Source organism: Amblyomma maculatum, chromosome 3 (genome assembly GCF_055883805.1).
Source record: "Amblyomma maculatum isolate TAMU_Amacu chromosome 3, ASM5588380v1, whole genome shotgun sequence".
In the NCBI taxonomy this organism is placed as follows: Eukaryota; Metazoa; Arthropoda; class Arachnida; order Ixodida; family Ixodidae; genus Amblyomma; species Amblyomma maculatum.
The window spans coordinates 154460468-154473874 of record NC_139346.1 but is presented as its reverse complement, the minus strand read 5'-3'; the positions used below and the strand labels follow the sequence as shown (position 1 = coordinate 154473874).

Sequence of the window (13407 nt, the reverse complement as noted above, 5' to 3'; positions counted from 1 at the left end):
TCACGTATCTTCATCATTTGGCTATTGCCGCAAGCCACTGCATAACATTTTAGTGGATACCAGCCCACTGTGGCATTAAAGCCAATGGAAAAGCCGATGAAGCGGCTCGTAAAGGCCACCAACATTCGAGATATATTCGGACTTTCTTCACGAAATCAGATGCATCCCAAAGCCAAAAAATTGGCTTCCGAAGCAAAGTATCGACTTTGTAGCCTGCCGGCACATCGCTACCAATTTTTTTTACTCAGTTTACCCACATCTAAGATCAAAGACTCCCTCCGAAACTTCATCGCCAACTAAAAACTCTTTACCACCGACTTCGCCGGAACTGTGCATACGCAAATGGCTTGCGATACAGTTTCGGAAAATGATTAGTCCGTAGCGTGACTACTGTGGATAGAGTACAAGGTAGAGCAGCTGAAGGGTGGTTCTACCTGACAGCACCTTTGTACAGATGCATGCAGCAGATTGTCCTTTTTCTCTAGAATCGTGAATGCGGAAAGACGCAGACACCTACGGCGCGAAGCCGAGGGTCTAGGTTAATACATCTAGCGCTGTAAAGAGCCAGTGAGTAAATGTAGCAAGCGGTTTATGGAGAAGGGTGTTTTCGTTTGTGCATAAATAGCGCCTCATTAGGTGCTTTATCCGTGCGTTCATGGCGTGCAGGTTCGTCGTGCGGCCTACTCCCGGCTCGGCTATGCGGCCCGTCTTCGTCGGCGGCGCTGACCACGTCCCTGAGCAGCACCCTGAGCCTGAGCGGCGGAGGAGCCGCGACCACCTTTTCGCTGGCGCCCGTGGCCGCTTCGCGGAGCAGCCTCGCTCAGCGCAATGCCAGCAACAGCTTGACGCTTCCGTCGCTGCCGCCCAACGGCATCGTACACTCAGCGGCCGTCTCGACGGCCCTCCACCATCAGCAGCAGCAGCTGCACCAACAGCAGCTCCAGTTGCAGCATCTGCTGCAGCAGCAGCAACAACAGCATCAGCATCATCAACAGCAGCCGCCCGTCACACCTACGCCACGGCTTCACATCGACGCGCAGACGGCACAAGGTGACTAGAATAGCAGCTTGGGCATGTTGGTTATGCATTTTGAGGTAACAGCGCGGAACGTGGACTGGAGCACAAGATTAGAAGACGACACAACGAGCGCTGACTTTCAACAACTTGTGCTCCCGTCCACGTTCCGCGCTGTTACCTCAAGAAGAGGCACATGGTGAGCTTGCTGTCATCTCGGCAGTCGCGCGAGTGAGGGATGGGTAGGTGTGTTAGGAAGTAGAATAAGGGAACGAAGGAAACATGCATGCGTTCCTTGGAGATGGGCAGTAGCCAACGCCTAGCGACTGGACTCACGTGTTTCTTTTCGGAGCCCCTCTTCGAACTTATATCGCACAATTTAACTTACATGCCTCCCGGAACATGTCTAAGGACAGGACGCGCATTCTACATGTGAACTTTCCACATGTGAAAGTTCCAAAGCTAAAGCGATTCTAATAACATGACCCGACCTGTGATATCGGAAAAGCACACCCAGAGGCGTACTGTCATGCGGCATCAAATAAATTCCGAGCACTCCTGAGAGCCGACACAACATTCATCATCACCACCACCACCATCATCATCATCATCAGCCTGACTATACTCACTGCAGGGCGAAGGCCTCTACCATATTTCTCCACTTAACCCGGTTCTGTGCTAGTTGCATCCACTTGACCCCTGTGAACTTCTTAACCTCATCCGCCCACCTAACTTTCTGCCGCCCCCTGCTACGCTTTCCTTCCCTTGGGATCCAGTTTGTTACCCTAAGCGACCATCGGTTATCCTCTCTTCGCACTACATGTCCTGCCCATACCCATTTCTTCTTCTTAATTTCCACTTGAATGTCGGTAACTTGAGTTATTTCTCTTACCCAGTATGCACGCTTCCTATCTCTTAATGTTACCCCTACCATTTTTCGTTTCATAGCAATCTGGGTTGTCCTCAACTTAACCTTCAATCGACCCAAAAAGCGTTAACTTTCGCATAGTTCGCGAAACGCCTCAAGGGCGACCCATCTCTGCTGTTTGTCGTCCCGCTGTGCTTGTTGGAGATCTCCATTGGGGTGTTGGAAAAGGAAAGTCATGCTGTGCATTACAACACAGAGCGCGCCGCTTATCTCTTGCCCCAGCGCTGGCCGTGGCCTCGAGCCAGCAGCACAACCAGCAGCAGCAGCAGTCGGCCACGCCTCCGCAGCCGCAGCTCTCGGCCCAGCAGCAGGCGCAGCAGGCCGAGGAAGACCCGCTGGGCGTGGACTCCGTGGAGTTCCTCGACCTGCCCGGCCGGGGCCGCTGCCGCGTCTACGTGGCCCGATACAGCTACGACCCACTCAAGCAGTCGCCCAACGAGCACCCGGAGGCTGAACTGTTCCTCGCCGCGGGGGACTACATCCTCATCTCCGGCGAGATGGACGAGGTGAGTGCGCAATTGGAACAACACTGCACATAAACACTTGGCCTACCATGAGCTTGCTCGGCAAAAGTGCGGGAGGAATGTCACATAAGGACAATGACGTCAGTAAAAGTGACGGAAGACAATATCAATGACAGTACGGCCTCTTTATCGCTTTTCTCGCTGTCTTTCCGTAGTGCCTTTCCGCCCTGCATGTTCGCGAACTCGCACAAACGTAGTTCGTCATACTTCACGCATTTCCCTCTTATGGGTCCAGCTAGACCCAGCCAGACGGCTCCGATGAAAGGGCGCGCGTATGCTTCTCTTATAGCCGCCTGTGGTCAAAATCGCGAGGCGGCTGCACTAGGTTTTTTAACTCTGATGCAGTACAGTACCAGTTAGGTCTTTTTTTTTTTTTTTGAATGGTCATTGCTTTGATATGTCGGCGATGTCCTGGTCTGGCGAGACTGAAATGATGCATTGCCGGAGTACGATTCCGTTGTACACTTGTACTCGTCGCGTCCGTTAAGTGCAGGACTGTAGTGCTTCTGGATGCAGTTAATGGCTCGCTTGTTTGTTTTCTTCTTGTAGGATGGTTTTTTCAACGGAGAACTCCTCGACGGCCGGAAAGGATTGGTACCATCCAACTTTGTGGAAAAGCTCACGGGTATGTTTTGCGCGCGTTTAATGTTTCCTTCGCATTAAGTATTTATTTTCTCTGGATATTCGTGTTGTGATCCGAATCTTTGTACTCGCGCCTAAAAGAGGAGAATTCTGATACCGGTGCATACACCGCCAAGCCCGGTTGGCGGCGAAGAACACTTCTTGGAGTCGAAGTGCTTCTTTTGCGCGTCGTCAGGTAACCGGGGCAGCATGATGTCAACTACCTGCAGAGCTCTTGCTTACGGCAGGTGGCTTGCCGTGAGCGCGCTCAGATCAGACGGACTATGTTCGTCGCAGAAGGCGCGAGAGCTGCGGCCGAAACTATTTTCCTTTACCTAGCACGTCGTGTTGAAAAACAGCGCGACTTAGACAAGGACGGAAGGAAGACGCACACGGGCAAGTGCTTGTCCGTGTGTCTTCCTTCCGTCATTGTCTAAGTCGCGCTGTTCTTCTTCAAAATGGCATATCAACTCAGTTCCAACTAGCACGTCCGCTACAGAGCTTGTGATCAACGTGTCATCTGTTGTGTTTATTCCCTCATTTGACACGTGACGTCACACATGTTGAGACTTTTATATAAATTTATAGAAATGGCCATTTAACAGATGCTTATTAACAGGAGTTATCTGTATTAGTGCAGTTTATGATAACCGTTGATAAAACGACGCCAATATTTTCAGCGCGTGCTATATGCATTGTTGCCGTATAAAAAGCAACCCCGTATAAAAAGCAATTATTTTCTTGAGGGCTTCTTGATCCTCTTTTCCCCTTATTTTTTTCATGTTGGTTGGGTCAATTTCGTGTAATATCTAATTACATGGACACAAGCCGTGACATGGATGCTTAAAACTAGAAGTGGGCTTCGGTATTTGCGAAGTGCTCTCTCGTCAGTACAGGAAGAAAACCCGACGCTTTGGGAGCGCACGTAAATTACAATATACCGCGACACACTGTGGTTTGCACTGCAAATACCGTTTGCGGTATTGGCAGCAGGTGGCTTTGTGCGAAGATAAGGACCTCGAAAAAGCGATAATTTAATTTCGGACACCCTGTGAGTCTTAAATGCGCCTTTTCAGGCGAGGACCTGCTCGAGTTCCAGACGTCCATTCTGTATGGGAACCGCGACTCGGACGACAGCAGCGCTAGCGTCAGCTACGCGCCAGACTTGGACAACCTGGCGGGATCGGACGAGCAGCACAGGCTGCCCCCAGGTACGTTACGCATGCAAGGCACGACCATCGTACAATCATTGCATTCGGAATCATCGCCAATGAATCGATGCACAGAACACGCGCTCGCATCTTAGCACTTTTAAAAGAGACGGTAGAAAAAAGTGTAATGATTCCTACTCGAACTGTGGTACGAAAATGATTTCCTAGTGCGCAGAAAGGGAAATGGAAGAGCCGAAACTGCGTTGTTTGACAAAATATAGCCGTACAGGCATCTGAACAGACATCACAGTGAGCTTGCACTACTGTAGGAATAAGAACTCGCCAGTTGTCGTTCCGATCGCATGTGACTGGAACCAACTCTTAATTGTTAGGTGCGGCAGAACACTTCCGTCTTCTCGAAGCCAGACTCCTGTGTAAAAACAGACGTTTCCCCTCGCTCTGTACTCTCTTCTCCCAATTTCTGCCTACGCGTGATGCTGTAACCAATCGCGTTAACTCGGTGTATGCTGGAAAGAGGTGATGGGTGCTATTTCGTGTGATCATACACGCTTCTACTAAAGGTCCCGGTGTCAGTTCAAATATTTATCTACTTTTGTAACGTGCGCGCGTGCGTGTGTGTGTGGGGGGGCGGTATGTGTGTGTGTGTGTGTGTGTGTGTGTGTGTGTGTGTGTGTGTGTGTGTGTGTGTGTGTGTGTGTGTGTGTGTGTGTGTGTGTGTGTGTGTGTGTGTGTGTGTGTGTGTGTGTGCTTGTGTGTGTGTGTGTGTGTGTGTGTGTGTGTGTGTGTGTGTGTGTGTGTGTGTGTGTGTGTGTGTGTGTGTGTGTGTGTGTGTGTGTGTGTGTGTGTGTGTGTGCGCGCGCGCGCGCGCGCGCACGCCCGCACGCATGTTGCTATTGTTTTTTGCTATCTGTAATCACACGACTGATTTTGATTTTGAACATGCTTTACCAGGAACGCTGCCGTGACCGTTTGAATTGAGCGCAAAGTATGGTCAATCTCGTCAGAAGTTCTGCTCTTGCTCGCAGAGGACTTCCATCGGATGAATGATTACATCGACTTGGAAGATATCGAAGAGGTGGACGAAGACGCCCTTTCCGAGACCGAACGAGAAAACGACGGCACCGGTAAGTCCTGGTCTAGGAAGTTCCGCATCCTTATCTGCTACTTGGCATCAACTCGAGGAATAATATTGCTTGCCATTATTCTGGGTACGATGGGCCTTCTTATCAAAGTTACTAATATAACTGCGAAAACAAATGCAGCAAAGCTGGTCATGTTGCGTACAGATATGCAGTAGTGACCTTCCGATGTAACAGTTGCCCTACTGACGTCGTCTTACAGTACAAAGGAGAAGGCTTGGAGTTACAAACCTCGACATATTGAAGCCCCTTTCTAGATAGTAAAGCGCGCACCAATGTAGTGACACATAAGAAGGCCGCGGAGCCCGTTGTTTGGCACTTAAGGGATGTAGAGGGTTTGTAAAACATACCCAGGCACAGCGTCTGAACGTCTCAAGATATTTGCACAGCATGTAATCCGGGCGTTTGGTTTCGAAATTGCTAGATACCTCTTTTTTATGTCTTTTAAAAACGGGTTCATTCATCCCTTTCTGTCCTTCCTATTGCAATTGCTCCCTTGTGTACTTCTCCTTGCTATCGTCTTCCTACCTCTTTACTTTCCCTACGACCGCAGCTCGGGTGCTTAATTGACAACTTCACATGTTTTTCACCATTCGCATATTCTGGTAAAAAAGTTATTGCAGGTTTCCCCTCCGCCCTCACGCACTCTACCACATTCTGGCGCCGTACGATAATTAATTCTCGCACAACTCGATTTTAAATTGTGCCGTTTTCGCGGACGCAGTTCAGAAATTTTTGGCAGGCAACACTGCGTTTGTGACGTCATAAACAGTACACCCACGTTGCTGCCTACTCTCCGCATGCTCATGAAATTTCATGTCCTGTGTTATTCTACCTCAAGCATATGTACTGCGTCATGAATTCGACTTTATATCCACCATCCCACGGGCGTGCCAGTGCTTTTCCAGCATCGTAAGTGACGTCATCATTTCCTCAACTGTAACGTCGTAATTGTGACCATGAAACCAGTTTCTGTTTCGATTTGATGTTCTTTCAGTTCAAAAATAGTTCTGCTTGGAATTTCGAAAATTTGTTTCTATGTCGGAGTCAGGACACTTCCAGGGATGTATTGGATTCAATAATTGAACATGGTGAAAAACCACCGTAGTTGCCCATTAAGTTATTAAGTGCCAATAACTGCCAGCAACATTCTTTTCCTTCATTTTTAATATTATTTTAATAAACCACTACCACCGCCACTATTCGTTTCATTCAGGCGGCGCAGGGGCTGCGGGCTTCCCCGTGCCCCCTCCGCAGCGGCTGGTGCTGGAGCGTCAGCTGAACAAGAGCGTGCTCATCGGCTGGCTTCCCCCCGACGTGGTGCTGGGTTCCCTGGAGGCTTACCATGTTTACGTGGATGGTGTGCTCAAGGCCACTGTCCGGTCCGGACACCGTACCAGGGCACTCCTGGAGGGCGTCGACGCGGCGCAGGTGCGTTGCCTTGTCATATATGACGCACCGCGATTCCGACTTGATGGACGCGCTGAGGAGGTAACTAGCGTTCATGATTTCGCCTTGACCTGGTCAGCTGGTCAGCCAGTCGTGGACAATCTGAAAGTCGCACAGCTTGAATTTCACGCCTCGGTGTGGCGCATTATACGAGTCTGTATCTCTGTTCTCAAGACAGATTATGTCACAAAACAACTCTAGAGTGCACTTTGGAGAGGGCACATGGCAGTGATTGGGAATCAGCTGGAGACAGTCCATAGGCTCAAGAACTTTTCCCTGCATTGAATGGTTCAGTCGCAACAGCAGCAGCAGCAGCAGCAGCAACAGCAACTCCACGCGTTATCCGCGCCTTGCGGCATTAACCATAGCTTGTTCGGTACCATTTGTATCGGACAAAAAGCGGCAGTATGTATATTTTAAAATGTATAGTTGAAATTTGCAACAGCGGCGAGAAGTGCAAAAGAAGACGATGACGAAGACGACGAAGCTGACGAATCTTGAGTTCGCGCTGAGGAGCGCCGGCCTTCGTAGCAGCAATATGCGAGTGCCGTGCAAATTGCCTAATCCGCCTCATTATACTTGGCAGAGGTGCCGCCTTTTTCTACCCTGGAGTTCCGAAGCGACACCTTGATCGACTGTACCACCACGACCGGCACCACGACCCAACCTGACCCGATTGTCTCCAAAGCCGTCATCTGTTCCGGACCAGTGCGGTAGCGCTACCAACCCATCTTCAACGGCACGGGCGACACAGACGCGGAGGACTGGATGACCTGCTTCGAACGTTTGAGTGCCTCAGTAGCAATAAGTGTGATGACAGCGTGAAGCTCTCCAACGTCATCCCCTGTTTGACTGACGTCGCCAACTTGCGGTTCCGAAACCACGAAGCTAATATTTCTACCTGGGCAAACCTCGAAACTAATTTCACCGATGTTTCCGGCTGCCCCGCTGTTTGGAAACTTCGCGTCGAACAACGGTGGCGTTCTTGGGCCCAACAGAAAGCTCAAAACTTCACAAGCTGCGTTGAGGATGTTGTCAACCTACGTAAACGCCTCAATTCATCTATGATAAGATCAAGCATGTGCTCAAGCGGACACAAGATGACATATTTCAGATGCTGGTCGCCAGGAACCTGCAAACCGGTTCTGACGTCATCTTTTTGTCTCAGAGTTAGGAAGAGCTTTGAAAACTGTGTATCATGACGCGCCGTAGCATTTTCTCGAACGACAACCTTCGACTCTGAACCTTTCATGCTCTCCTGAGGATCAGCACGTTTCTCCAGCAAACTGAACAGTTGCTGTAGGAAAAGGTGGCTTGTCAGTTGTCCTTGGGGACCTGCCGGCCCGACCCATCATCTCTTTCGCCCTTATATACAAAAGTGTCATTTAGGAGCAGGTTGCTAAGATCCTACCACCCGTCAACCCGCCCCTTATAGTCACCGAAATTGCGAGCAGGCTACCGCTTTCACCCGCCATGCCTACGTACGCGCCACGGAACCCTAGCTAGGCGACAGCCCGTGCCTCCGGCACTACCTGATTAGCCTGCTCGTCTTCGCACTGCTCTGCGCACTATGAATCCGTGGCACACGCAAGTAACCGCCTGATCTGCTATGTTTGCGTTGTAGCTGGCCATGTGTCCTGGTGATGCCGTGCACGCGTATCCCATGCTTACGACTAAGGGCACACGCCCGCGTGTGACGTACCTGTCTCCAAACCAGTATCGGGTCGTCCATCTTCACCTCGCTCTCCGACTCGTTCCAACTCACGCACACACCGGTCGCCGTTTTCTCGCCGCCGGTCCCGCTTTCCCATGGCCCGCCGATCCCCACCCCTTCAGGCGGAAAAGAAGGCGCCGCAGTTCCGGAGGCAAGAACTGCGCCGTCTGCAACCGTGTCAAGCCTTTCAAATATTATTAAAGCAAAAGCCTGTAAGAGCTCATGAGTGCGTCCGCAGAAAGTGTGTGCAGAAACTGTGCGCGAGATGTGCCTGCGTGATTCTGCGGGATCAGTGGGGGTCTGGTTTATAGTGACCGATAGTTATGGTTAGTGATAGGTAATGATAATCAGTGATGAGAAATAGAGAGAGTCTGTCTTTCTCTTTCCCCAAATACGTCGTTGCTTACGCGAATCGTGCACTGATCAAAGCAGAGACTGACTATACAATCACAGAAAATGATTGTTTAGCGGTTGTTTGGGTCATCACTAAATTTCGCCCTTACTTATGCCTGCGGCTGTTCGGTCTAATCACCGATCACCATGCTCTCTTCTTGCTGTCGTCTCTCAGATCCTTCCAGCCGCCTCGCTCGCTGGGCTCTCCTTTTACAAAAATACAACATTCGGGTCCTTTATCGGTCTGGTCATAAGCACTCCGACGCAGATGCTCTCCACCGCTCCCCTGTGCCCTCTGTCGCCAACCTCACTCCCTATTTCCTTGAAGCCGTGGACATGGCGTTTAAGCAGCGCAAGGATCTCTGGATCGTTTCAAGCTAGAGCCAACCAATCACCATGACTTCCTCCTCGCGCTGTCCGACGTCAAGCATATCACTTTGCTATCCGTGTCAACCTCCTTTACCGCCGAAACTACCTCCCCAATGACCGAAACTCCTCGACATCTCCGCTCAGTCATTAGCACCAGCTTTCACGACGAACCGCAGTGCATATATGCTGAATTGCTGAAAACATTTACTCGCCTGCGTCATCGCTAATACTGGCGAGGCATGTGCATCAACTGTCAGTGTCACAGAAACCCACTGACGTTGCTTCTGCGAAGGCAAGCGTTCCTCAGAGCGAGCAATTGTTGTTCATCGACCTTCGTCAGCTTCGTCGTTTTCGTCATCTTCTCTCTCGCTGGCGTTACGAGGGCAAAAACAACTACAAATGTCAACTCTGTTTTACAGTATATATTTTTGCCCTAGCTACTGAATTCTTATTATAGCAAAATATAGCACGCGTACAATACGGCAACGTTTGATGATCGTTGGGATGAGCTACTTGATTTTATGGGTTAAAGTTTCTGAAAATAGAAAAGGTAAGGATGAAAAATAAGAATTACTGACTTATCCTGTAAGGTCTATAATGTAAGGTATATCGTTCTATCAGCCCCGCCGGGGTGGCGCAGTGGTTACAGCACTCGACTACTGTTTCCAAGAAAGTGGAATCAAATTCGGCCTCGGCGGCCGCTTTTCGGTGGAGGCGAAAAGCGACATCGCACAGCCCGTGGGCTGTGCGATGTCAGTGCACGGTAAAGAACCCCAGGTGGTCGAAATTTCCGGAGTCCTCCACTACGGCGTCTCTCATAGCCTGAGTCGCTTTGGGACTTTAAACCCCACAAACCAACCAACCATATCGTTCTATCAGTTCTTTAAACCAATATGTACTGTCTATAAGACAGATGTGTATCAGTTGATAAGATATACTGGATACTCTAATGATCCAGTACAACCTGTACTTGTCCAATACAGCCCATTGATCAAGAAACACCACTGTCTATTAGATAAGTAGCAGTCTATAAGATGTATCGGTTTCTTCATTGGTCTCTTGCGGATGTAGACACAGTTAGTAGAAAACCTACAGAATAGGGCATTTTGTAGAACCGTTGTTTTTTTTTTTTTTTTTTTTCGCGCTATGAAAGCGAGGGGGACCAATCATAGAGAAAAGGGTTATCGAAATGTGCTGGCATAAGGTTGCGTAGAGAAAACGCCTTGAAGAAAACTTTACATAAAACATCCAAGCAAAGCGTACGTGCGAGTAGCAATTCGTGCGAATTTAGTGGCTCGTGTCGGTTTCGGTACAGAACGACACGCCCTTTCCTAATTTTTTTTTCAGCAAAGGTCGATTGCACTCGAAATGAGACAGGCCTCATTACCTGCGTCCACCCCTGGATGTACGTGACGCGTGCACGGTCCGGCGCTTCCTGCTGGAATTCGATGCCGGTCGCGTGCCTGTGCACGCGAGGCTCTGTTGGCAATACTGCCGCTTTTTTTTTTTTTTCAGCACGTTTTACTGCGCTGTTATTTGGAAAGAATAAAATGAGAAAATGCTTATACGTTAAGAGTCATTTCCCTTTCCAATTCTGTTATGAAGAGCGTTCGCGACGCACGTTTGACGTTTTGCGTATGATTGGACAAAAGACTGCGTGGCAGCTGGCACTTGCGGGGTCGTGCTAACTACACGCGAGTGTATCAACGGGCGCACATCTTCATTTCTAGTTATCATGGGCGTTCCGTTCATCTTCCGCGCTTATATAAGCTTCAGGAATCCTGTGTCTGCATTGATTGGCGGGTCGCGGGTTTATTCGCGACCTGTACCTTTCTACATTTCCTGCTTTAGACGAGCATGCCCGCAGACGGTCGCCATAGCTGTTTTACTGAGATTTGTTCGGACGCTGCATTCATCTGTATGCTGAGCAAGCTTGTTTCTCTTGAGCAGTTCCGCAAGATTTCTCTGCACGCGAAAATAGTGCGTCCCAGCGCAGAGGAGGAGGAGACGAAGAAAGCAAGCAAGAGCTGCTTACCCTCTACTGGTTAGTGGCGTGCCTCGGGGCAGACAGGAAAACGAAGAAGAAAAACAAGAAGGTGGAGGTCTCAGTTCTGCGGGCTCAAGGGGTGCGAATGATTTTTGCGGGAGCCGACGTGGCCGCGTGGAGAGGTGCGGTGGGGCCGAATTGGATGGCGCGGCCTCATGATCGATGAAGGAGGCAGGCCGTCATCCTGCTCTCGATTCCCACGAGATCATGCCTGCCTGCTTTTTTCTCTGCCCGGCTGGAGCGTCGGGCGAGAAGGAACGGCACGATGGGTCCGCAGCGAGCCGGAATTTATTCGGGCCGCTGTACCTCCTACGATGCACCGATGCGCGTGTTCCTATATACTGGTATATAAGCGCACGTATGTACATGTGCTACGTTTATGTGCTATGGCGAATCTTGGCGCGCCAAGCACGATGCACGTTGAGAGAGCGCAAGAATTCGCTCGCCTCGGAAACGAAAGGAATAACCTAGGCGGCGACTAAACAAGGCTACATGGTCTTCGGAGAATAGATGGGGTATTTTGTCTGTTGTAACCCTCGAGTACATAGTGATCAGTGCGGCGGACGCGTTCGTGTTTGGACACGATGCATCATTTTCGGTGAGCATGTCGGAAGTGCGCCGGATCAGAATGATGCTTGCGGCCGCCATGGCAGAGCCAGTATTGGCGTTATCGATAAAGTGGCATTTATTTGTGTTTTGTTAGTATCGTGAGTTCGACGCGAATAAAGAGTGGCTCATTGTTCCGAGGCACATGTTTTCTTGTTCCTGCGCACCTTTCCAATAAGCAATCCCAGCGCGGTCCTATTGTCCTCTTTACTTTGTCTTTGCGTATGGACGTGTTGCTGCTTTCATTTCTACCCCCTTCTTGGTCAAGAAGTTACTTGCACTGACTTTGTCTTTTTTCTACTCCTTCTTCTTCTTCTTCCTCCATGTTCTCGTTCCTTGTGACAGCCGCACCGGATCAGCGTAAGGTCTGTCCTGACCTCGGGCCAGCATTCACGGGATGCCGCATGCACCATTGTCATTGGGAAGAGTAAGTACCACAGGCTTACACTTGCCGAGTAAAGTACACAGGAGGGTCATTTTGCGACACGTATTAAAGGAGTTCAATACATATCTGTAATACCTGCAAGAATCCGGTGATTGGCTGCTATGCTCTTTTCGCCGTAAAATTTGTTCTGCAATGATGCTTGGACTCAGGGACCGCATCAAATGTCATTTCTATACTTTATTCGATCGGAGTAACCCTTTTCATGTATATAAATATTCTTTGGTCGATCCCATAAGCAATGAACACCTCAAAAAGAACGACTGCTCTTCTCTGTTTGTTTTGTTGTACAGAATTAACTTGAGTCTCCGACTTTGAACGATGCCCATATCATACTATGTCACAGTCCCGAAGCTCGTGCTATATCTAAGTTCACTGTGGCGTGGCTGTTCATTATACAGCGAACCCATTTCAACTTCTTAGAACATTTTTCTCTGGCGCAGTGAAGAATGAGATTGCCAGTGCCAGCTTCCCGGACATATTGAACGAGTTGAAGTAACTGAAAATTTTACTCTTCGGAATATTTTGATTAAAAAGCGCGATTATTAGATGCATGCAGTGGATAGGTAATCTTCATAATAACCCCGTTTCTGTCTCCCTGTTTACGCGGCTGCTGTGACAACTCACCATGCAGACGTTCCTCTGGCGCCGAGCTGCGTGAAGGCTTCCAACATCACCTCGACGACGGCGACCATCAGCTGGCTGCCGAGCAACTCCAACTTCAGCCACGTGGTGGCCGTCAACAGCGTGGAGATGAAGTCGCTCAAGCCGGGGACCTTCCGGCACCTGGTCACGGGGCTGGCGCCCAACACCTCCTACCGGGTCTCGGTGCGCGCCAAGCCCGGCCGCCTGCTTATGTCGTCGGCCGCCGTCGCGCTCACCGGTAGCGATGCCAAGGGTGCCGAGCCGCGAAAGCTGGCCGGCATGCTCACCTCGTTCGTCGACTTCCGGACACTGCCCAAAGGTATGCGCGCGCTTCCCTGGCTTAG

At 50.0% G+C, this 13407-nt stretch overlaps 1 protein-coding gene across 2 annotated transcripts in view; it reads left to right on the top strand.

Annotated features, from left to right (window-relative positions):
• The window catches only part of Rbp (RIMS binding protein), a 375020-nt gene that overhangs the window by 321994 nt on the left and 39619 nt on the right, over positions 1 to 13407 (top strand). For both annotated transcript variants that reach the window (XM_084598275.1, XM_084598276.1), the window contains exons 16-23: positions 667 to 1050; positions 2165 to 2448; positions 3016 to 3091; positions 4164 to 4298; positions 5285 to 5383; positions 6615 to 6829; positions 12322 to 12403; positions 13053 to 13382. In XM_084598275.1, coding sequence (XP_084454401.1) covers positions 667 to 1050; positions 2165 to 2448; positions 3016 to 3091; positions 4164 to 4298; positions 5285 to 5383; positions 6615 to 6829; positions 12322 to 12403; positions 13053 to 13382 — 1605 coding nt within the window. The remainder of the gene's footprint in view (positions 1 to 666; positions 1051 to 2164; positions 2449 to 3015; positions 3092 to 4163; positions 4299 to 5284; positions 5384 to 6614; positions 6830 to 12321; positions 12404 to 13052; positions 13383 to 13407) is intronic.